At 64.7% G+C, this 24,098-nt stretch overlaps 3 protein-coding genes across 3 annotated transcripts; all 3 read left to right on the plus strand.

Annotated features, from left to right (window-relative positions):
• Positions 1-5,632: 5,632 nt before the first annotated feature.
• Positions 5,633-7,171, plus strand: EMIHUDRAFT_109082 (hypothetical protein; the record flags this gene model as incomplete). The annotated part of the gene is made up of 2 exons (XM_005791434.1): positions 5,633-6,179; positions 6,975-7,171. 2 exons carry the CDS (start codon positions 5,633-5,635, stop codon positions 7,169-7,171), a joined length of 744 nt encoding a protein of 247 aa, XP_005791491.1.
• Positions 7,172-12,083: 4,912 nt separating this feature from the next.
• Positions 12,084-13,195, plus strand: EMIHUDRAFT_223939 (hypothetical protein; the record flags this gene model as incomplete). The annotated part of the gene is made up of 3 exons (XM_005791435.1): positions 12,084-12,503; positions 12,577-12,735; positions 13,028-13,195. The coding sequence occupies 3 exons, from the start codon at positions 12,084-12,086 to the stop codon at positions 13,193-13,195; spliced, it is 747 nt and encodes a 248-aa protein (XP_005791492.1).
• A 5,041-nt stretch (positions 13,196-18,236) lies between these two features.
• Positions 18,237-23,347, plus strand: EMIHUDRAFT_423073 (hypothetical protein). Its single transcript, XM_005791436.1, has 8 exons — positions 18,237-18,316; positions 18,518-18,683; positions 18,761-18,912; positions 19,035-20,407; positions 20,606-20,887; positions 21,007-21,289; positions 21,403-21,509; positions 21,612-23,347. Exons 1-8 carry the CDS (start codon positions 18,263-18,265, stop codon positions 23,173-23,175), a joined length of 3,981 nt encoding a protein of 1,326 aa, XP_005791493.1. The 5' UTR covers positions 18,237-18,262; the 3' UTR covers positions 23,176-23,347.
• Positions 23,348-24,098: the final 751 nt, after the last annotated feature.

The following is a 24,098-nucleotide window of genomic DNA, read 5'->3' on the forward strand; positions in this document are numbered from 1 at the left end:
CGCCCTCGCCGAGGCCGGGGAGACGGCGGCGCTGGTGCGTGTCTGGGACGCGCTAGGCGGCAGCAAGGGTGCGTCGCCCGCGACATGGCTCGCTGTCGAAGCGTTGCACGCCCGGCCGAAGCACCTCCTCCCGGGATCCGGGGCGCTTCGGCTTCCGGCGCAATCCGTCCGGGCGCTGCCTCCCGCGCGGCGGCTGCATAAGATCTGCAAGGGCAGGCGGATGTCGGCGCGCAGTGCCGGGGCGCAGGAACACGTCGCAAACGGGCTGGCGTGGGTGGCCGCTCAGCGCGCTGCCGGGCGCTCGCTCGAGGCGGGCGGCGGGCGGGCGCGCTCGTTGCTGGCCAAGGAGCTGCGAAAGGCCCTCGGCATCAACCTCGAGATCGCACGGGGGCTCGTGACGACGCTCAAGAGGAAGAAGGTTCTGTGAAACCGGGCGCACGAAACCAGTACAATCCATGCAGAGAACAAGTGAAGTCTGTGAAGAGGGTCACAGCTCACACGAAACGGCAAGGACAGAGTGACACACGACAGACACACCGCGTGAAGTCCGAAGACCGTGCCCGCTCGAGGCTCGTTGTGCGAGTATATGGGACACGATGTCTCAAATATGAGAGGTTTTGACTCCTACCGGCTCCTGACGCTATCCCTGGCAGCTCTAATGACCAGGATCAGTAGTGCTATGATAGAGGGTGCCCATACTAGCGCAGGAGCTGCCACACTCGCCCGGACCGGCTCCCTCTGGGGCCGGTTCCGCAGCCCGTGAGAGCCGACAGCGGGGCCGTGCCGCGGGTGCCTACTGCCGAGTGCCACAAACACTGCGCCGTCCCGCCATCACCTACAGGCTGTCTTGTGTGATGGTTGGGATGTCCAAACGCCACCATCTTGGCTCTTGCGACCTCAAACCCGCGAGCTGTATGGGTGGTCCTGACGTCGACAGACGCCCGATGACCACGGTGAAGCTGAGCTGGAACGAGTCGACAAGTCTCGTCTGAGCCCGTGGCGGTCGCCGGCTGAGTCGCTGTGCACGGGCCGGTACCTCAGGCGTCACCTCCGCAGCCTCAGGTCTCACACTCCATCACCTCCGCCGGGACGCCTTCGGTGTCACGCTCGGCGGCGAGTTTGTGGCAGCTCCATCTCGAGTACGGCGTCGAGCCTACTCACTCCTGTTGGATCTGTGCACTCCCTGGGTCCCACTGAGTGCACAGAACGCGCGAGCGGTGCGTCCCGGCAGCCCGCGCTGGCTGCGGAGCTGCCACAAACTCGAGAAACGCTTTTTGGGACATTTTCGACGCTTTTGTCCCATATACTCGCACAACATGCCGCCAGACACGTTGATGGCCTGAGCCCTGGTGTCGAGGTGTCGAGGCCCGGTGTCGAGGGTGTCGAGCTGCTGTCGAGGGATAGAGGTGTCGAGGCCTGTCGAGGCCTGTCGAGGCCTGTCGAGGCCTGTCGAGGCCTGTCGAGGCTGAAACCATGCTTGTCCGTGTCGAGGAGTGTCGAGGGGTGTCGAGGGGTGTCGAGGGTGTCGAGGGTGTCGAGGGTGTCGAGGGTGTCGAGCGGGTGTCGAGCGGGTGTCGAGTGTTGTCAAGAGGCGTCTGAGGTATCGAGGTGTCCAAGGTGGCAGGTGGATGCAGTTGCAGCCCATCAACATACAACAAAAGTTGGGCAGCAGTTGCAAAGCTGTTTCATCCCTTAGTTGCAGCCTCAGTTGCACCCTGTTGATGTAGCACAACCTGAGCACAACCAGTATACTCTCTGTGGACATTTGAGGACATCAAGTGCCGGGAGTCATTGCCACTGTGCACCAAGGTGCTGTGCAGGCGCAGCACCGCAGCAGCGTCGCTGCTGCAGCAGCGTCGCTGCTGCAGCGTCACCGGCGCACAAAGCGCAACTGACCACAGCGCTCATGGCACAAGGCTGGTGCCATGAGTCAGTGGACATTGCCACTGCACAAGGTGCTGTCCAGCAGCTAAGGGCTACAGTACCCCATCGCAGCAGCGTCGCCGCCGCTGCAGCGTCGCCGTTGCAGCGTCGCCAGTGCACAAAGCGCAATGGACCACAGGTCTGCACTCATGGCACAAGCTCACTGGTGTGAGGATTCATTGCCACTGTACAAGGTGCTGTGCAGCACCTTAGGGCTACCTGAGTACTGCCATGTTTGCTGCATCAACAGGGGTGCAACTGAGCTGCTACTTGAGCTAGAACTTGAGAGGCTGCAACTCAGGGATGAAAGTACTGCCAGCCAAGTTTGATTGCTGCTGCAACCCTGATTTCTAACTCTGTGACTCCAATGGGTCTACGTCTCTGCTGTGTTAGGATCATCAGAGGTGTCGAGCGGTGTCGAGCGGTGTCGAGCGGTGTCGAGCGGTGTCGAGGTGTCGAGTTTGGCACCTTGACACGGACGAGCATGGTTTCAGCCTAGATGGTGTCGAGGGGTGTCGAGGGGTGTCGAGGGGTGTCGAGGGGTGTCGAGGGGTGTCGAGGGGTGTCGAGTTTGTCGAGTTGGCATGGGTTGTCGAGGTGTCGAGTCGGTGTCGAGGTTTGGTGTCGAGGTGTCGAGGCCAGGGCTCAGTTGATGGCTTGAGATTGCCGCACACCACGAGTAATAAATAAATAAATAAATAAAAACGGACACGCTCTCTACTGTGAGATGGGTAAAAACACAAAAGGAACAGGTCGCCGCCCTTGCGATCTTTGTGCAGGGTTCTTTGTGGGTGTGGTCGGCGACTAGCCGGGGTCGTCCTCCCGATGGGGGACTAGCACTAGCCGTCGAGTACGGCTTTATAATCGCGTAATATTAATAGCGCCTATTAATTGTTGCAAAGACCACCTTTGCCGCGCGCATCACGCAGACGTTGGCATCCCTCTTCTCCCTGTGCAGAAGCCAGAACGAGCATCGACTGCTCGAAAATTCGGGAATATCGCAAGGAATCTGGGCGTCATGGGTGGGTCGGCGTGCGAGCAACCCCTCGACCGGAGTATAGTACATCGCGCCGAGATTAGATTATTATGTCTAAATCTTGTCACTTGTGTTGAGCCACACTGTAGCGGGGGGCCCCGCCGGAGGCTGGTTACTGATCGCTTTCGGCAACACCGAATCATTCTACCGGAACATGGTCCATGGGGCATGGGCCCTACTGCGAGGAGGAGGGGGGGAGGGGGGGGGAGGGAGAGGGGGGGGGAGAGGAGGAGGGGGGGGGGGAGGGGGAGGGGTACCGGGGGGCGGCATGGAGGGGGAGAGGAAGAGCATGGGCGAGAGAGGGCAAGGGACCGGGCGCTGGCATACCAGGGGGGCAGGGTGGTGGGCGGCGACCGCCGCATACCGTCCTACAGCGGGGACTATCGCTACGCCAGGGAAGACAAGGACGTTGAAGTGCAGTTGCTGTTGTTCGAATCGTTCGGCGGGTTCGGGAAGGGGGTCCGCGAGATCCTCTGGAAGGCGGCGGACGTGCTACAGAACAAGCTGACGCGGGCCCAGTACCTCGATGAGGTGACTTGGACCACTAAGAATTGGCTGGGGCTGCAGAAGCAGCGTATCTCGGTCGTTCTTCACACGGCAATTGCAGAGCAGATTGTGAATGAGCTTGCCTGTGGCGGGGGTGGGCGGGTGCACGGAGCTAAGTGCCTCGCCGCCCTCGTGGGAGTCGCTTGGTGGCTCCCGTTGTGTACCTGTACCTGTGTTAGTGCCAGTGCGCGCCAGTCCCGGCGTGCCCAGTCGTGCGAGGGAATTTGGTTGTAAAATTCTTTTTGGCTACATTTTTTGTCGCCGCCTGGGTTTCTATGTTTTTGGGTTTGGGGTTTCGGCTCTTCTCTTCTCTTTGTTTATTTATTTATATGGCTGGGACGTATGTCTGTCCTCGACAGAAGCCGACAAAACAAGAACATGATGTGTGAAAATCTCTCAGAGCCGTCCGAAAAAAACTTCTGCCGGGTCCGGGGAATGGTTTTTTGCGAGTTGAGAGAGTTGTGTGATCGACTTTGGGACGCACGATCGGTACCTATGTCTTCCAACGAGCCACAGCCAGAGGCGCCGTACGTGGACGCGGTGTTGCGAGGCGACGAAGCGGCGGTGCGTTCGTGGCTCGAGAGAGGCGGGCGAGCAAACACCGCGCGCGAGGATGGCGAAGTAATCGGCGTTACCCTGCTGATGGACGCCGCCAGCCAGGGCCACGAGCGGGTGGCTGCCTTGCTGCTGCAGCACGGCGCGGAGATCGACCAGCAGGACAGCGGCGGCAGCACCGCACTGACAAGCGCCGCCTACAATGGCCACGAGCGGGTGGTCGAGTTGCTGCTGCGGCATGGCGTGAAGGTCAACGTGCAAGATAGCAACGGCTTCACCGCGCTGATGGGCGCCGCCGCCAGCGGCCACGAGCGCGTGGTCGAATTGCTGATTCGGCACGGCGCGGAGATCGACAAGCAGGACGGCATCGGCGGCACCGCGCTGATGGGCGCCGCCTACTACGGCCACGAGCGGGTGGTCGACATGCTGCTTCAGCGTGGCGCGGAGATCAACCTGCAGAAGAGCAACGGCGTCACCGCGCTGATGCTCGCTGCCCAGGAGGGCCACGAGCGGGTGGTCGAGTTGCTGCTTCGGCGCGGTGCGGAGATCAACGTGCAGGACAACAAAGACCAGACCGCGCTGATGTATTCCGCCCTCAACGGCCACAAGCGAGTGGTTGAGATATGCTGCTACAGCGCGGCGCAGAGATCGACGTCCAGGACGGCAAAGGCTACACCGCGCTGGTGGTGCCGCTACGACCGGCCACGAGCGAGTGGTCGAGCTGCTGCTTCAACACGGCGCGGATGTCAACCTGCAGATCAGCGACGGCGCCATTGCGCTGGTGGTCGCCGCCGGCGTGGGCAACGAGCGGGTGGTCGAGTTGCTGCTTCAACACGGCGCGGATGCCACGGTCCCCAGAGACACAGATGTGTATACTGTTGTAGCCTAAAGTCTGCACAGGTTAGTCAGGACACGATCCCGGCGTGAACACGACTAACTGACGGATCCGCTCCTGACAGTCGCACGCGCCGCGCTGAGGCGCCGTGGCGCGTGCGACTGTCTTTGTTTGAAGTCAAAAGTCGAATCAGAGCGTTGTCGGCGTTGTCCTGAGTTTTCTCCCCCGGACCGCCCAACCGGGACCGCTCCGGGACGCACGCCGGCGAAACACCATCAAGCTGCTGTATGGCCCCGGCATCGCCTTCCCAGGCTTAGCTAGACTGAGAGATATTGTGGACATGATTGGTCTCTACAATATATACACTGACACTGAACCTCCCAGAGCTCGTTCTGGTCCGCCACGGCCATCCTCGGCCTCCGGAGGGCCCCCGGCCGCGGCGCGGTGCGGCGGCGTCACAAATCCGACCACAGAGCACCGGGACGCGGTCGGGCGATCTGAGGTCCAACTAGGCGTATGCATTCCCCACATCCAGGGCTATCACCTGGACCTATCAACAGGCCCCTGGGCGCCGTGCTCAGGAGCTACTGCTCCAACCTGTTCACAGCCTTGTTATTGAGAAGAAAATACCTCCTATGGCGCTGTGCGCTGGCCTGTGAGAGTTCACAGCCTTCGAAAATACCTGGTATGGCGCTGGGCGGCCCTCCTCCCGACGCCTCGCTCTTCCTTCCACACATATGCGCCGGCCTCCGGAGGCAAAGTGCTTCGGCTTCGCCCTGCCGCTGAGCGGCCGCCCGCTCTTCATCGTGCTGACTGTGTCCGCCATCGGGAGCGCCGTCCTCTATGCCGCGCTGCAGGAGGGCGTGTTCCAGGTGCCGGGCTTCAAGTTTAGCGGCTGGATGACCTTTGTGACGGCGGCGACGATGGCGGTCTGCGGCCACCTCGAGCTGCTGGTCACAGGCAGCCGGCAGCGCGTTGGCACGCTCGACCAGTACCTGCGTCTCTCGCTGCTGACCCTCGCCGGCATGTACCTCACCAACGCGTCGCTCAAGTACCTCAACTACTCGACGCGCGTGCTCTTCAAGTCGAGCAAGCTGCTGCCGACGATGCTCCTCGGCACCCTGATGCAGGGCCGGCGCTACTCCTTCCTCGAGTACCTCGCGGCGGGCGGCCTCGTCGGCGGAATCACGCTCTTCACCCTCGGCGACGCGGACACGCTGCCCTCCTTCCACCTCGCCGGCGTCGGGCTCATCCTGCTCGGCATCGCCGCCGACGCCGCGACGAGTAACTTCGAGGAGAAGGCATTCTTCCGCGCAGTCACCCCGGTGCCGCCCGCGGCCTCGCGCCGCCCTCCTCGCCGCCCTCCTCTCGCAGCGAAGTAGCACCTTCGATTAGCCCGGCGGTGATTGCTCCGCAGCCCTCCGCCGCCCGCGCGCCGGCCTCGCGCCTCCTCTTGCCGCGCCGCCCGCCTCACCGCCGCCCTGGCCTCCCTGGCGAGGCGAGCCATGTTGAGGTGGTGGCCTACTCGTCCATGTTTGGCTCCGCGTGGGGGCTGCTGCTGCTGCTGCCCACCGGCGCGCCCTCCTCTGCCTCTGCCTCCGCCTCCACGAGCACCTCCAGCACTAGCAGCACTAGCACTAGACACTCCCCCCCGGCTGACGACTGCTTCAGGGTTCCTTGGCAGTCGCTGCCATGCCGGCATGCCCGCTATGCAGCTCGATTTTGTGCCTTTTTCCCCCCGGGGCCGGGGGGCACCCCCCCCCCCCACCAAAACTTTTTGGGGGGCAACAAGGGCCCCCCCCCCCCCCCCCTCCTCCGCCACCGCCACCGCGGCCGCATACTCCGCCACACCCACACTCCGAGACGCGCCGGAGGGGCGAGACGGGTGGACCCCAGCCTATTGCAATAGCACTCGAGAGGGCACATTCCCAGGCCGGATGCAGCTGGCCGGAGGCAGCTCTCCCCTGCACGCTGTGCTCTCGCCGTACCTGTGGCCCTCGCGCGCACGCGGTGCCCCAAACACACAGCACGCTGCCGAAGTCGCCGCCCTCAGCTCCCCCCGCGCCCACACCCCACCAGGCGAGCTCGGCGCGGCGCTGCGGCACGGCGCAAAGCAGCCGCAGGTGCTGCCGCTGCTCGTGGGGTCTTCGATATGCGGCTACGCGAGCGTCAGCGTCGTGCTGCTCCTGATCAAGCTCTACGGCGCCACCGTCACGGAGCTCGTCAAGAGCATGCGCAAGGCACCAAGAAGAGAGTCCGTTTCAGTAGCCGAGTAGCCGGGGCTCCACCGAAATTCCACCACCGCCCGCGCCGCCGCGCCGTGCCCGCCGCGCCGCCGCGCCCGCCGCCTGGTATCGCCGCCTGGTATCGCCGCCTGGTATCGCCGCCTGGTATCGCCGCCTGAAATCGCCGCCTGGGGGGGGGGGAGGACAAGAAGAGAGGAGCGGAGAGAGGAGCGGAGAGAGGAGCGGAGAGAGGAGCGGAGCGGAGCGGCGAGGAGCGGCGGAGCCGCGTCCGCAGGTGCTGACCGTGGCCCTCTCCTTCGTGCTCTACCCGAAGCCCTTCTCGTGGAAGTACGCGGTCGGCGGCGCCGCCGTTCTCATCTCCCTCGCCGCCACGCAAGAGCTGCAGCGCCGCAAGGGAGGCGACGTCTCGCCCGCCGAGGGGGGCGAGGCGCAGCCGTTTGCTCGCGACACCAGCGAGGAGGACTCTCGGGCAGACAGGAGCAGCGACGTGGGGAGCGTCGACGATGATCCCCACGATAAATAAGAGCGAGGTGCTGGAAGGAGGGGGGAGGGACCCGGGGGTCACCACGGGGGGTCATTTTCGTGAAATCTCGACCACAACCTCTCACAGACCAGCGCACAGCGCCATAGGACGTATATGTTTTCTTCTCAATAATCCACCCCCCAGATCGGCGGCGACCTGCAACGCCGGTCGTCGTCGGCGGCGGCTTCGCCGGCCGAGGGCGCGGCGTGTCGCCCGGAGGCACGGCTGCGGGAGAGGATCTCGCCGATCACGTCGGCCGCCGCGGGCTTAGCGGCCTCGGCCCTCGAGAATCGCTCCTTGTCGGCCGCGGGGAGCGCCGGCGAGAGTGGCGCGTCCCTATCGACCCCGAGCAGCTGCACCCCGCGCTTGCCAAAGCGACTGCTTGCCGCCGCCGCCGCCCGCTGCCCCCACTCGGCGCCCACCGCCGCCCCCCTGCTTGCCAGAGCCGCCGCCCGCTGCCCCAACCCTGTGCCTGCCTCCGCCGCCCACGAGGCGGTCCGCTTGAGTCCGCCCCCAGGTCCGCCTCGCGCGGCGTGCTCGTGCGGCTCGTACGCCGCCTCCGCGTCTCGCGGGCGGCACCGGAGGGCGAGCAGGCAGGCAGAGCCAACAGCAGCCAACGCCAGCAAGCCGCTCGCCATGGACACCGCCACGGGCGCCAGCACGGACGCCAGCACGGACGTGGGCGGCTGCGCGGGAGGCGGGAGCGGGGGCGGGAGGAGGAAGGCCTTGCGCCGCACGTAGCAGGCGGCGGTGTCGGAAGGCGCCACCGCCTCGACCGAGAGAGGCTCTTTGACGAGCCGGCAGTCCGCAAGCGCGGAGGAGGACGCGTCGGCGGGCGAGAACTCGAGCGCGATGCAGAGGAGGGAGGACGAGCACGCCTCGAAGCAGCTCTCTCTGCTCGGCAGCTCGTGGTCGGTGATGAGCGCCTATAAGGGGCAGGTCCGAGACACGTCCACGACATGTCCGAGACATGTCCTGCTCGTGGTCGGTGAGGAGCGCCGTCTCGTCTTCGGCCGAGGCGGAGGCGGGGCGCGGCTTGGCCGAGCGGCGGGCCGACTGCATCGCGACGTCGAGGGAGGCGAGGGCGCCGGAGGGCGCTGCGATGACGCAGTGGCCGCGCCGCCCTCTGGGCATAGCATACTCTGTCCACTTGTATGGCGGCGACGCCGGCGGCGGAGGGGGGGGAGGCGGCGGCGGAGGCGGCGGTGGCGGCGAGGGCGGCGAGGACGGTGGCGGGGACGGTGGCGGCGGCGGTGAGGGTGGCGGCGGTGGCGGCGGTGAGGGGGGCGGCGGCGGCGGCAGTGGCGGGGGGGGTGAGGGTGGCGGGGAAGAGGGTGGCAGCGGGGGCGGCGGCGGCGGCAGGAGCGGGGACGGGGGCGTGGGCGGCGGCAGGAGCGGCGGCGGCAGGTGGAGCGGTGGCGGGGGCGTGGGCGGCGGCAGGAGCGGCGGCGGCGGGTGGAGCGGTGGCGGCAGCGGCGGCTCCGTGGGCGGCGGGGGCAGTGGTGGCGGCGAGGAGGGTGGCGGCAGCGAGGGGGGTGGCGGCGGGTGGTCCGGCGGGGCCGGGGGGTATGGGGGGTGGCGTGGCGTATAGATAGGCGGCGGTGGCTCGGGCGGCGGAGGCGAGGGCGCGATGAAGGTCGACGTGCAGCTCGAGGTGGTTTTTCGGTTGGCGAGCTCCGCGGCGACGCAGCGGCCTTGGCCGTAGCCAAACGTCTCCGTGCTCGCCTTCCCGTCGGCCAGGATGCGCGAGCAGGTGGAGGTGGCGTTGGCGACACTGAAGCCAAAGGAGCCCGAGCACGAGACGATTGACACGCGCTCGGTCAAGGCGAGCACCCGGCCGCCGAATACGCCCATGCTCTGCACGCAGGTTGCGCCGCCGCTGTTGCAGATCAGGTACTCGCACCCGAGGATGGAGGAAGTCTGACATGAGCAGCAAGACCGAACTTGACAGCCGTACGTCAAGAGGTTCTCGCACGTGTTGTCGTAACACGTCGTGCCATCCGCGCCACAGAACTGGTTTACCGGGCAGCAGTTGGCCGCGGCGCGTGTGGCGAGCAGCAGCGGCAGCAGGTTTCGAAGCGACATGCGTCTGCTGCGGCCGAGAGCGGAGCCTCGAAGGAGCGGGCAAAAACGTGACGTTTCAAATTCACGTGGAGGCGCCGCGCAAAAAAGACCGCGGCAAGCCCTGAGGAGCACAAAAGAGACCGCGTCTTCACAGTCACAGCTCCAGTGTGCAGTCATCTCCTATCTCGCGACCGCGCTGGTGTCCAGTCCGAGCCTGGCTGTTCTTCACGCCTGGTCATTTAACCAACTCACCCGTAGTACAAAAACAAAAGTAGATTCCGCTGGTCATTTCGAGGGCTGGACAAAAGTGAATAGGTTTGTTTTTGAGGGCTTGACTTACGCTAACAACTTTGTTCAGCATCAAAAGTGTCTGTAGAAAATTTTCATGCATTTTGAAGAAGAGAGTGACCCCCCCCCCCCCCCCCCTGCATTTTTGCATTCGCATGCATCGCCAACAAGAAGACTCTCTCTCTCTGCATCGCCTGCATTACAACTGCATGGGCAAAAACAACACTGATTGCATTTCGTTGCATATGCATTCGATGCATTTTGCGCGTCATTGCATGAGAGAGAGGAGAGAGATTTTTAGCAATACCAAACAACAGTGCATCTGCATTCGATGCATTCGGGTCATGACTTTTGCAATTTGAGGGCAAGAACCTTAGGCAAGTGACCCAGACTCCTCCCCCCTCCCCTCCCCTCTCCCCTCCCCTCTCCCCTCCCCTCAAGTACCCCCCAGACTCCTCCCCCCTCCCCTTTCCTCTCCCCCCCCCCCCCTCCTACTCTGTCTGCATCTCCTCCTGCACTCCTCCTGCCCCCCTAACAAGGCTGTGAAACAACTCGACGACGGCACCGACGCGCCGCAAGGGGTCCCCGGGTCGGCAGCTGGAAACCTGCGTGTTGCTCACGTGCATGGTACGTTGCCTCTACAGCGTCGACCGTGCGTCTCGCGCGCGCAACTTGCTCGGCCTGCATCCCTGCAGGCGCCTCTCTTCGGGTCGCTCGGTCACCGATTTAGCTGCCTGCCTCCCCCTGCGACCGCCAGTGAGCTGGGACCGTCCGCCCCATCGTCTTAGGTGATCACTCGCTCCGTCTCGACCCATCGGGTGCGCACCACGGCCGAGACCCTCCGTGCTGTTCGACATTTTGCTCCCAAACGTCGCCTGCTGCCCGTCCTCGCTGCTCGAGTATCGAGGGCGCTCCCGCCCGCCCGCCATACTGGCTCTCCCATGTGTCGAGCTCGCAGTTCGAGGTCGTACTCTCCTCGTGCGGGTTGGGGCGCCCGTCCGCGCCGCGCAGCCTGCACACGAACATGCACAAGATGGCATGCACATGCCTATGCCAGCGCCGCGCAGCCTGCACATGCACATGCATAAATAAGATGGCATGCTCATGCACATGTGCCAGCGCCGCGCAGCCTGCAGGGATGCTCGCTACTTTTTATCACTACTCGCTACCTTGATACTACATGCTACGTTGGGCTGAGCACAGTTTGCCTCTCGCGACCCGTCTGTTTTCCTTTCCTTTTTTCTCTACAACACCCTCTCTTTTCCTCTCTCTTTTCCCGGGAAAACTCCGTGGAAATCGTCAAATTTTGGGCTCTGAGGCTGGTTTGGGCCCAAAATCAGCCAAATTTTAGGTCAAATCGGCAAAATGCCGGGAATTTTGCGGAGAACCCGTGCATACCTGGAATTTACCCTGCGATCGCCTGGGTATTTTGTCGATTTCCTCAATTTTGCCTCAGATTTTGCCCCAGACCAGCTCTCAGACTCAGGGAAACTCGCGAGTTTCCAGAATGGAGCACCAAACACCCTCTTTTCCCTGGAAATTTCCGGAAACGCAAAGTGCTGGGGACCCTCTGTTTTCCTTTTTGTTTTCCGGAAAACTGTGCTCAGCCCAAATTGCTACGCGGCCGATGGCCGCTACGGCGAGCCTACTTACTCACTACGCTGCGGGCGATGTGGCCTCCATGGGCAGCACCGTGTGCACGGCGGCGTGCTCTGCCATATGCGGAGGGTCGCTTGTTGCCCTCCGCGCGCGAGGTGTGGGGGGGCCGTGGCATTCCTGGAATGCCCCCCCGCAACCCTGCTGCTTCATCACGACCCCGAGGTCGTGATGAAGCAGCGGGGTGTTGTGTTCTTGTGTGTGACTTGTGTACGTGATCGTGAGCTCTGGGTTCCAACTTTTTGCGGGGTATGGTATGGTACACTCGCGGCCCAAAGGGTGGGGGGGTATGGTCCTGACCGCCCATCCCCGGTCTCCGGGAGGCTGGGTCTGTCAGCAGGCGGAGGGGAACTCCCTAATTCCCGCGTTTTTTTGCATGCGGGCGGGCGCAGAAGTGTCGGAAGAGCTTGCATGCCGTGCACGCACGCGGCGTACCTGCGTGCCGCCGCCGAGTGCCGCACGCCCTGCGACGCGGTGGCGCTGGCGGCCGACCCGTCGCTCGGCCTGAGCTACGAGGCGCTCCTCTCCATCTGCGCAGCGCGGCTCGTCGCGGCGACCAAAGCGAGCATGGGCCGGCACCGCGCCAAGGCGGCCGCGATCACGCAGCGGTACGAGGGCGGCGCGCACCTCGTCGCCATCGCGTCCGAGCTCGACCTTCCGCCGACCATGCTGGCACGAGTCGTGCTTGAGGAGAGGTACAGCCTGCGCAAGGGCGCCAAGGGGAGGCACGGCGCCGGCGCGCTGCTGCGAAGCCCCTCGCTCATCGACGACCCGCGGCTGCGCAGCGAGGTGGCTGCCGCCGTGGCGTCGGACGCAGCATACGGCCCTGCGGTGGACGCGGCGCGGGCAGCCGACTGGCCCGCGAGCTGTGAAGAGCGTCTCTTCACGCTTTCCGGCCGAACAGGCGCGCCGGCTGACCGGGCTGCAGCAGGAGCTTGTGCTATCACAGGAGCTGCGCGCGCGTGGCATCCCCTTCCTCTCCGAGGAGCAGCTGCGCGAGAGAGGCGAGGCCAAGACGCCCGACGCGCTGCTGCCGGTCCCGCTGCTGGTTCGGGGCCGCCAGGTGCGCAGGTGTCGACTCCACCGCCGCTGCCCACGTCAATCAGTGCTTGCCGGTCGGCGGCTGGCTTGTTTAGGTTCACTGGGTCGACTCCAAGGCCACGTTTGGCGACCCAGCATCGCACGCAGGTGATCCGCCGTGCCGCGGCCGTACCCGCAACCTCTCTCGCCGCCGCCGCCACCACCGTCCCCGCCGCCGCCCCCACTCCCGCTGTCCCCTCACCGTCCCAGCCCGCACCGCCCCAGCCTCCACCGCCCCATCGCCGCCGCCGCCCTCAGAGTACGCCGCGACGCAGTTCGCGAGCTACGTCAACCGGTACGCGTCGGGGCTGGTGCTTTACTGGTTCGGCTTCGACGAGGCGATCGACGACAGCGACGACCTCGTGCTGCTCGACGCCTTCCCCGACGACTGCGAGCTGATGAGCCACTGCGCGCTGCTCACCGCGCCGGCGCTGGCTCGCTAGCGGTACTTCTTTTGTGGTGCCAGCGTCTGCTGTGAGGGGCTTGTATTGTTAGAATTCTTTTTTACACAGATGCGGTGGGGGGGGGTGGCTGTGGGCGTGTTTTGTGGAAACGTGTGTGTCTCTTCCAGGTATACCCCTAGTCGCAGCTGCCTCTGGAAGGCACCGATAGGTATAAAATGGCGCAAATGACCAAAATCAAGGTTTGTAACTCGCGCTGTGCCACTGTGAATGGAACTAGATCTTCGGCCCTCCCTCTACGCTCTACTCCTTTAGTTTACGGCTCTACCTCGCCTGGGCATGTGTGCGTTTTTGCCGCTTGAGTTCTCTCAGACTCACGCGGCCTATTCGTGTTCCGATGGCGGTTCGATCGCACTCGTGCTCCGCCGCGCGCTCTCGTTGCGGCGCGATCTGCATGCAATGCGCTCCAGCGTCGGGTGGTGGCGGTCGATCAGCTGCTCCGGGACGACCCACTGCTCGTATAGCGACCGCGCGTGCAGCTGCGAGCCCGCCTCTGGCCGCTGGCTCGGCGGGTGGCTCGTGTACGGCCGCTCGCCTCCCAATGTCCTCACCGTGGGTTCCCAGCCGTCGCAGGGCGCGTTGAGGAAGACAGAATTCCAGTAGTCGTCGCTCCGGAAGGCCACCTTGCTCCGCGCCTGCACCCAGACGAGCATCGCCTTGAAGTCGGCCTCGCGGTTCGGTCGCAGCAGCGGCGCGGGCACCCAAAACGAGTCGCTGCCCTGCACCATGCGGACGCACGCGTTGGAGCGGACAGGGTACCACTTCACCGTCGTGAGAACGGCGAGGGCCTTCCGCCCCTCGGCGCGCACGTCCACCCGCAGGTACTGCTGCGCGAGCCACGGGCGGTACAGCACGTCGTCGTCGCAAACGATGACCGCGTCCAACGCGCGGTCGGCGGCGGAGGCGGCGAACGCGGCGAGCATCTTGGCGGCGGCACCCCACTCTCGCGTCAGCAGCGTCACGTGCAGGCGCGCGCCCGCGAGCGCCGCCGCCCGCCGGCATTGCTGCGCGACCCGGCTGGTGTTGACCGGCGCCCCGCGGAGGCGCGGCTCGAGTGCGATCGAGATCAGCGCGGGAGGGATGGGGTCCTGCCGCACCAGGCTGTCCAGCACGGGGCGCAGGTGCGGCGCCCGCCCCGGAAGCGTCGTCATCGCAAACGCGTAGCGCAGCACTGCCGCCGCGTCGAGCAGCCTGGGCTGCCATTTCGCTCTTGGGTTGGCGCGCGCCCGCTGTGCGCAAAGATCGCGGATGCATTCGCGGTGCTGGCGCAGGTTGGGGAAGTTGTAGCCACAGGATGGGACGGCGCGCTGCATTGGACTTACGTGGACGCACGCACGACGCGTGTTACGATTTCAAGAGAGAATCTGTTTTTCTTCTTCTCTCCTTTTTCAACAATATACCTAAAACATACCTAAACCTTTTTCAACTCAAAGGAGAAGGGGCGGGGGAATTGCCGTGCACGGGGCGTCCAGGTCCCAGCGGGTTTTCACGTAACAAGTACACACCGGAGGGGGCTGGAGGGGGACACGCGCGCGAAGTTGAGCAGTGTAGCGCAGCGTCCGGGGATGGCGGGCCTCGCCGATGTGTAATGTCCGTCTGACGAAAGGACCGAGAGAGATTTTCGAGAACCAAGGGTCGACCGGCTGGCGGGCTCGGCTCGATAGGGGTGCAGGTGCCTTGAAGTCACCTCAATCCAAAGCTACGGATGCCCGCCACGCCAAAGCTACAGCGGACGGACGGGAAAGCGGTACAGCCCCTCATGGTGAGCGTCGAAGGGTACCTTCACGCGTCTACCAAAGGCATGTTCCGGGTTCGCTCCTCACCCGGCAACCCACATTCATGCTGGAAGGAGGTGAACGAGGCGCTTGTGGCGCTCAAGCTCCCTGCAGGGCGGGAGGTGATCTTCGCTGAGCGTGGCCCATGCGGGAGGCAGCTATTGGAGAGACTTCAGTCACCAGGCTTCCGCCCTGGCAATGTGAGCTCTGTGCTCGTCTTCGTCAACTCCGATAGCAATCTGGACGCGGACTTGCAACACAGGCTGTTGACCCTCCTCCCTACGATGCAAGCGTGCTATGCAACCAACTTGATGCGCCCAACGCGCCCGGATATCTTCTACCCTATTCCGCTGGGGCTCGCCTCGCATCATTATACCCCTTACGACCGCGTCGTGTACGAGCCCGTCCTTCGCCGCTTCCGCGCGTCGGCGCCGCGCTGGGCAGAGCGTTCCTCGCAGCTGCTCATGTTTGCTTGGGAGTCCCTCCCCAAGCACGCCGTCACGCTGGGAAGGAAGAAACACCGCGCCCAGCTCCTGGCGCACCTGATGGCAAAGCAGTTTGCGCGTGATGTCCGCCCTATCGAGAGGCGAGTCAGCTTTGAGGAGGCTCTGGCGATGACGGGCCAACACAAGTTTGTGCTGTCCGCGCCAGGCATGGGGTACGACGCCTTCCGCACATGGGAGACTCTGGCCATGGGCAGCATCCCTGTGGTGCTCGCGCTGCCTTCGATGGATCAGCGGCTGTTTGACGGATTTCCGGTGGTCCGTCTTCCCGCCAACATCTCCCAGATCACCCCGGCATTGCTTGAAGAGTGGCTAGCGGTGGCGCAGGAGCCCGTGGAGCATGTCTCCGGGCTTTACTTGAGCCACTGGCAAGACCGTTGGTGGCAGCACCTCCAAGGTGGCGGAACGAGATCTGCCCTTCCTCAGGCCAGCCATCCTGAACCTGGTGCCCGCGGCAGAGATCTGCAGCGGGCGCAGGGCGGCCGCAGCGCCGCGGTGTGACCCGCCGGCCGGCGACTTTGGCGCGCACGGCGCTGTGGACAGCGCCGCGGGGTGCGGTGGTCTAGCGCGCCTGCTGGCGCTCGATCTCGGCCGTCACGGCGGCGGAGAGCGAGGCAGAGTCCATCGTGTGTCTGCCCCCGCCCGTGCCGCCGGGTGCATGCATGCAAGCAACCTGTCCTATATATACGAGAGAGAGAGGAATCCCTGGGAGAGACCCTGTCCTGCGGGTGAATCCTGCCCAGCCTCCCTCCGTGTCGCGATGCGCTCCCCTCTCCGTTCCCTTGTGTCCCTTATCGTCCTTCCCTAGGTCCTTGCGGATTTCCGTTCCCCCCCGCGTCCGTTGAAGAACCAACGGCCCAAATTCCATGTTTCGCCCCCCTCGTCGGCCGAGGCGCACCGTACGGTCATCAACCACCGCCTCAACCTCACCGTCAGGTCCGTGGCGCAGATAGCATCCAACGCCTGCTCGGCCGGCGTCCTGCACCTGAGCGGCCAGGTTTGCTGCAACGCAACATGCGGGATGTGCGGCGGGCACCTCTGCTCCAGTCGACCTGGCGGTCCCAATCAGTGTTGCATGCCCGCCATTATGCGCACGGGTCGGGTTTGCAAATCTTCTGCGGAAGTGGTCTGCATCCTGCGGGACGCTGCGTCCCGAGCGGCTCTCGAGACGCAACCTACCACGAAACCGGCACGCTCGTCTCATTCTCATGACCAAGGAATTGACACACTTCATGTGGTTCAGTGTCTGTGGATCAAAATTGCTGGCCGAGACGGTGCTGAGTAACATCCGTGCGCTCGTGTTCATGGCATCAGCAACCGTGCACGTCCACATCATGCATGACGGTGCAGAGGCTGTCCATTTGCATCTGCTCAAGCCTCTGAATGCGAGCACGAGGGCGGTGTGTCCGCACTGCATGCCGTTAGGAGATTCGATGGGATTACGGTTTGACGATTTGGTGGTCAGACACCTCGAGAGGTTCAAGAGGTGTGCGGTGAATCGGCTGTACCTGGCAAGCCACTACCCGGACATCAAAGGCTGTACCTTGACGCGGACACCTTGGTTGCTGCTGCTGCTGCTGCTGCTGCTGCTGCTGCTGCTGCTGCTGCTGCTGCTGCTGCTGCTGCTGCTCTTGAGGAGGAAGGCAAAGGGAGCTACATAAACTCTGGCTCCCGATGTTTGACCTCAAGGGCCCGTGATTCCGGTACAGTCCCACTGTAGGATGGCAGGAGCCGAGCGGAGCCGAGCGGAGCCGAGCGGAGCCGAGCGGAGCCGAGCGGAGCCGAGCGGAGCCGAGCGGAGCCGAGCGGAGCCGAGCGTGCCCAAGAAGATCGAGGTGTGGGCGCCGGGGCAGTGATGAGAAGGGCGGTAGGGTGCAAGTGACGGTCAGTGTTGCCCCCTTCTCTGACTGCCCCGTGCTATGCGCCGAGCCCGCGGCTTGCCGCGCGCCCTCCTGCCCCCCTCCGTTGCTGGTCTCGGTCGGAGTGGAGGCCGTGAGGGCCTCCCCCCCGCGCGGCTCGCGCGCGGGCACGGTCTCCCGCGCATGTGTCGCGCACAGTCATGTCATGTGCTGCGAGATACGCACCCCAGTCCCCACCCCCGCAGCCCGCAGCGGCGCAGGCGCGCAGCCCCACCCCGCACTGCCGCGGGTCTGCGGGCAGCCGCCGCGGCACAATTTGCGAAAACTGGTGACATAGAGCCGAGCAGAAAGAAAAGAATTCACGAATGGCTCGCTGCACTCGCTAATTTCTAGTCAGCAGTCTCTACTCGTAGGGTGGAAGCGCGCCGCCGCCCCTCAGCGCGGGCCCCGCCGCCGCCGACACAGCCCGCCCCGCGTGCGCGTCACTCCATGCACATGGGATCATGAACATATCCACGCACAACACACCATGGGGCCTGAGAGCATGGTGATCACTGATCTCATGAGTGAGTGCCAGCCAGAGCGGGAGAGGATGAGATGAGAGCGGGTGAGCGGTGGTTCATCACCCCAGCGCTCCCAGGCCTTGAATATGGTATTGCTAAAAATCTCTCTCTCTGAATACCACTCCCCAGGAGAATCAACTGGTAAAAATACCACTCATTTACAATGGCAAGCAGGGCTCTAAAGAAAGAAAGAAACAAAACACCAAGGGAGGGATGGGAGAACGGCACGCCGCCACCACACAGGGATTTTAAGGAGAGGAGTGTAAGTTCGGCTCTACGGGACGGTTATTTTTTCTGGTTGTGCACATCGCGAGCGATCGCTGCGGAACCTTCTGCTCGCATCCACACGATGGACTCTGCCTCGCTCTCCGCCGCCGTGACGGCCGAGATCGAGCGCCAGCAGGCGCGCTAGACCACCGCACCCCGCGGCGCTGTCCACAGCGCTGCGCGCCAAAGTCGCCGGCCGGCGGGTCACACCGCTGCGGCCGCTCTGCGCCCGCTGCAGATCTCTGTGAAACTGCAAGAGGGCCACGCTTGCGAACGGCCCGCCTGCGCCGCGCCGCAGCCCTCGCGGTAGGCCTCCAGCCGCCGCCGCCTTGCGCAGGCGGCCATCAACTACGACGAGCTCAGCCTGGACGAGCTCAAGGTTGTCGTCGCGAGCCTGGTGGAGCGGCTGGAGCTGGCCAAGGCCGCGCTCACGTCCAAGATGGACACGCCCAAGCTGGTGGCCGCCAAGGTCGAAGGGACCTTTCCGGACCTGCCCTGGGGATGTGCGCGCGCCCAACCACCACTCCTCTCCTGCCTCTCTGTGCACGGCGCGCTCACCCGCTTCTCCTCTCGCGCGCAGCCCCCGTCGACGCTGAGATGGTGCGCTCCTACCTTGAGAAGAACATGCAGGAGCGGATTATGGTGATCGACGGCGCGATGGGCACCACCATCCAGCAGTACAAATTCTCCGAGGAGGACTTCCGCGGCGAGCGCTGGAAGGATATCGACCAGGCAACCGCCGCCGATGCCACCCCTCCGACCCTTGCCGCCGCCGGCCCTCTCGCCGCTGGCCTCTCTAGCACGCGGCCGCTCTTCCCTCGCGACACGGCTCCTCGGCCCGCCGCGCGCCGCAGGAGCTCAAGGGCAACAACGACCTGCTCGTCTTCACGCAGCCCGACACCATCCGCGACATCCACCGCCGCTACTTCCTCGCGGGCGCCGACATGGTCGAGACAAACACCTTCTCAGGGACGACGATCGCGCAGGCGGACTACAAGATGGAGCACATCGTTTACGAGCTCAACAAGGTGGCCGCCGAGCTCGCCGTCGACGCCGCCAAGGAGGTGACCCAGCTGGAGCCGCACAAGCCGCGGATGGTTTGCGGCGCAATCGGGCCGACCAACCGGACCCTCTCCATCTCGCCGTCGGTGGAGGACCCCGGCTTCCGCAACTGCACCTGGGACGAGGTGGTCACCGCGTACAAGGAGCAGGTCGCCGGCCTGATCGACGGCGGCGTGCACATCATCCTCGTCGAGACCATCTTCGACACGCTCAACGCCAAGGCGGCGCTGTTTGCGATCGACGAGTACTACGAGGAGTCGGGCTGCCCGCGGCTGCCCGTCATCATCTCGGGCACCATCGTCGACATGTCCGGCCGCACGCTCTCCGGCCAGACCACCGAGGCCTTCTACGTCTCGGTGCAGCACTCGAAGCCGCTCTGCATCGGCCTCAACTGCGCGCTCGGCGCGCCGCAGATGCTGCCCTTCATGCAGGCGCTCGCGGGCGTCGCCGAGTGCTTTGTGCACTCGTACCCGAACGCCGGGCTGCCCAACGCCATGGGGGGGTACGACGACACGCCCCAGATGTTTTCCGACGCGGTGCGCCAGTTCGCCGAGCTGGGCCTCGTCAACATGCTCGGCGGCTGCTGCGGCACCACCCCGGAGCACATTGCGTCGCTTGCGCAGATGCTCGACCGCGAAAAGTTCAAGCCGCACGTGCGCAACCCGCTGTGCGACAAGATGCGCCTCTCCGGGCTGGAGGCCATCACCGTCGACGCGAACCTCGGCTACGTCAACATCGGCGAGCGGTGCAACATTGCCGGCTCGGCCAAGTTCAAGAAGCTCATCCTCGACGGCAAGTACGACAAGGGGCTCGAGATTGCGCTCGCGCAGGCCGAGTCGGGCGCGACGGTCATCGACGTCAACATGGACGAAGGCCTGCTCGACGGCGAGTACGCGATGAAGAAGTTCCTGAACATGCTGATCCCCGAGCCCGACGTCTCCAAGCTGCCCATCTGCGTCGACTCGTCAAAGTTCCACATCGGCGTCGCGGGGCTCAAGTGCTGCCAGGGTAAGTGCATCTTCAACTCCATCTCGCTCAAGGAGGGCGAGGCCGCCTTCATCAAGAACGCCAAGATCGTCAAGCGGTTCGGCGCTGCGGTCGTCGTGATGGCCTTCGACGAGGTGGGCCAGGCGGCCACGTACGAGGACAAGTGCCGCATCTGCAAGCGCGCGCCGCCTATGCCATCTCCCCTCCTCTCTCTTCTCCTCTCTCTCTTCTCGTTCTCTCTCCCTCTCTCCCTCCCTCTCTCCCTCCCTCCCTCCCTCCCTCCCTCTCCCTCCCTCCCTCCCTCTCCCTCCCCGAGATGCGCGCCCCTGTCGTGCCTCGGCCTCGCGCAATCTCATGTCATCTCGCGTCACCTCAGGCGCGCGTACGACATCCTTGTCGGCCCCGAGGTTGAGTTCCCGCCGCACGACATCATCTTTGACCCCAACATCCTCACCATTGTCGCCGGCGTCGAGGAGCACAACAACTACGGCAAGGACTTCATCCTCGCCACAAAGTACATCAAGGAGAACCTGCCCGGCGCGCACATCTCAGGCGGCGTCTCGAACCTCTCCTTCGGCTTTCGCGGGCTCACGGCGCTAGAAGCGGAATACGGATTTATTGTCTCCCAACCAGCGCTCGAGAGGGCACGTAGTCAACTGTAGTCTGCCGTACTCGGCCGTATTCGCTGTATTCGCCTCCCTCGTATTCACGCGGTGCTCCGAATACACGGCACGAGACGGTACTCCCGCCCTCATGTCGGCGTACGCACCCACGCAGGCTCACGGCGCTGCGTGAGGCGATGCACGCAATCTTCCTGTACCACTGCATCCAGAACGGGATGGACTTTGGCATCGTCAACGCGGGCGCGATGCCCATCTACGAGGACATCCCGCAGCCGATGCGCCAGTACTGCGAGGAGGTGGTCCTCAACGAGTCGGCCGACGGCGGCCACGTCGAGCGGCTGCTCAAGTTTGCCGAGGAGGAGAAGGAGCGCAAGGACGCGGGCGGCGGCAAGGTGGTGAAGAAGGACGCGGCCGAGTGGCGCAACAAGCCCATCAAGGAGCGCCTCGCCCCCGCCCCCGCCTCTCCCCACCGCCACCTCTCTTCCCTGCCCTCCCTCCCCGCTGCCCTCGCCCGCCGCGGCCCTCACCGCCGCACGCCTCGCGCCCGCAGGAGCGGCTCACCTACTCGCTCGTCAAGGGGCTCTCCGAGTTCACGGACGAGGACGTGGAGGAGGCGCGCCAGCTCTTCGCCACGCCGCTCGAGCAACTACACGCGACGTTCCAAGATTATAGAACTAGGATGCCTTCAGCATGAAACTTCGTTGTCGTTATTTAAGAGTATTAGTCGTACAAACAATGCATCCATCTTGTTATGTAAAGTAGTACGCTCCCCTTCCTCGAGGCGGAGAAGACGAAGCGCGCCGCGGAGCGCGCGGCGGCGGGGCTCGCCGAGGAGGAGGAGCAGTGCGGCAAGGGCACGGTCGTCCTCGCCACCGTCAAGGGTGACGTTCACGACATCGGCAAGAACATCGTCGGCGTCGTGCTCGGCTGCAACAACTTCAAGGTGATCGACTGCGGCGTGATGCAGCCGTGCTTCAACATCCTCGAGGCGTGCCGCGAGAACAAGGCGCAGATCCTCGGCCTCTCGGGCCTCATCACGCCCTCCCTCGACGAGATGGTCGCCGTCGCCAAGGAGATGGAGCGGCTGGGCATGAAGATCCCGCTGCTCATCGGCGGCGCCACCACGTCCAAGATGCACACGGCGGTCAAGGTGGCGCCCATGTACTCGGGCGTCGCGATGCACGTGCTCGACGCGTCGCGCGCCGTCGGCGTCTGCTCCGCGCTGCTCAACCCCGACCAGCGCGAGGAGATGGTCGAGGACGTCAACGAGCAGTACGAGGAGCTGCGCGAGGACCACTACGCCTCGCTCGCCTCGCGCAAGTTCAAGACGCTGGAGGAGGCGCGCGAGCTGGGGCTCGGCGTCAAGTGGGGCAAGGACGCGACGCCGCCGACGCCGCAGCTGGTCGGCACCAAGGTGTACGAGGACTACCCCCTCGAGGAGCTGCTGCCGTACATCGACTGGAACCCGTTCTTCCAGGTCTGGCAGCTGCGCGGCAAGTACCCCAACCGCGGCTACCCGAAGATCTTCAACGACGAGACGGTGGGCGAGGAGGCGAAGAAGCTGCACGCCGACGGCGAGGCGCTGATCGCCGACATCATCAAGAACAAGACGCTCAAGGCGCGCGCCGTCGTCGGCATCTGGCCGGCCAACGCGGTCGGCGACGACATCGAGGTGTACGCGGCGGACGGCTCGGGCGCGGTGCGCGGCGTGCTGCACACGCTCCGGCAGCAGGAGGAGCGCGAGGACGACCACTACCTCGCGCTCTCCGACTTTGTCGCCACCAAGGAGTCGGGCGTCAAGGACTACGTCGGCGGCTTCGCCGTGTCGTGCGGCTTTGGGTGCGAGGAGGTCTGCTCCAAGCTGCGCGCCGAGGGCGACGACTACCAGGGCATCATGATGGAGGCGGTGGCGGACCGCCTCGCCGAGGCCTTTGCCGAGCTGCTGCACCACAAGATGCGCAAGGAGCTCTGGGGCTACGCGCCCGACGAGGCGCTCTCGGCCGACGACATGCTCAAGGTCAAGTACCAGGGCATCCGGCCGGCGCCCGGCTACCCGACGCAGCCCGACCACACCGAGAAGGCCTTCCTGTGGGAGCTGCTCGACGCGGAGAAGGCGACGGGCATCACGATGACCGACTCGTTTGCCATGCTGCCCGCCGCATCGGTCTCCGCCGTCATCTTTGCCAACCCGTGCTCCACCTACTTCCAGGTCGGCAAGGTCTGCAAGGACCAGATCACCGACTACGCCAGCCGCAAGGGGATGAGCATGGAGGAGGCGGAGCGGTGGATGGGCCCCTACCTCGCCTACGACCCCGCGGCGTGACCGCGTGAGCGTAGAGCGACCGCCGCGGTCGCTCCGCCGCGATCGCCGCCGCTCGAGCGAATCCCTCTTAGCTGCTGCACACACTGCTAGACTTATGGCGCACACACCACCTGTACTGCCCCTGTACGAATGGAGTTATTGCTTTAAAATTTGTTAAAAAATTTTGCGAACTAAAAAAACACACACACGGCCCCCTCCGCAGCTCGACTCTCGAGTCGAGCTGCGGAGGGGGCTTTTTCCGGCGCGATTAGCTACAGGAAGCGCCGCTACCTCATCTCCGCACTCGTCGAGAATCGCCTGCACGTTCCTGCCTGCCGCGGCGCCCGCCTCTGCCGACACCTCCCCCGTCACGCCAGAGAGGATAGCGGAGCCGGCCGCGTCGCCCGCCGCCTCTGCTGCCGCCGGCAATAGTCCAGCAGCGGTCGCTTTGTGCGCCGCCGCATCTGCCGCCGCCGTCGCAGCAGAAGTCGTGAATTGAATCCGCTCGGCTTCCTCACCGCCGTAAAGGACGACAGCGGCGCCGCCGCCCAGCAGCGCCATTCCCCCGCGGTCACCCTCGCCGGTGCCCTCGCCGCCTCCGCCGCCACCTTCACCTCCCTCGCCGTCGCCCTCGCCCGTACCGTCGCGCAGCAGGACGCGCCGCCTCACCTCCAAGTCGAGCGTGTACCGCGAAGCTTCCCGCGCCAGCTCCAAGGTCCGCTGGAACTCCATTTCGACCACGTCGCCCTGACGCCGCGAGCGCGCTGCACTACCTGCACACGCTCTCTCCGATGATCCTGCACCGCGACGTCTCGGCGGGCAACATCCTGCTCGACGAGCGCGGCAACGGCTACCTCGCCGACGTGGGCCTCGCGCGCGCGGCAGAGGCGACGGCCGGCGGCAACCAGCAGGTCTCGCACTTGTCGACGCAGCGCCTGTTCGGC

The sequence above is a fragment of the Emiliania huxleyi genome, assembly GCF_000372725.1.
Source record: "Emiliania huxleyi CCMP1516 unplaced genomic scaffold EMIHUscaffold_113, whole genome shotgun sequence".
Lineage (NCBI taxonomy): Eukaryota > Haptophyta > Isochrysidales > Noelaerhabdaceae > Emiliania > Emiliania huxleyi.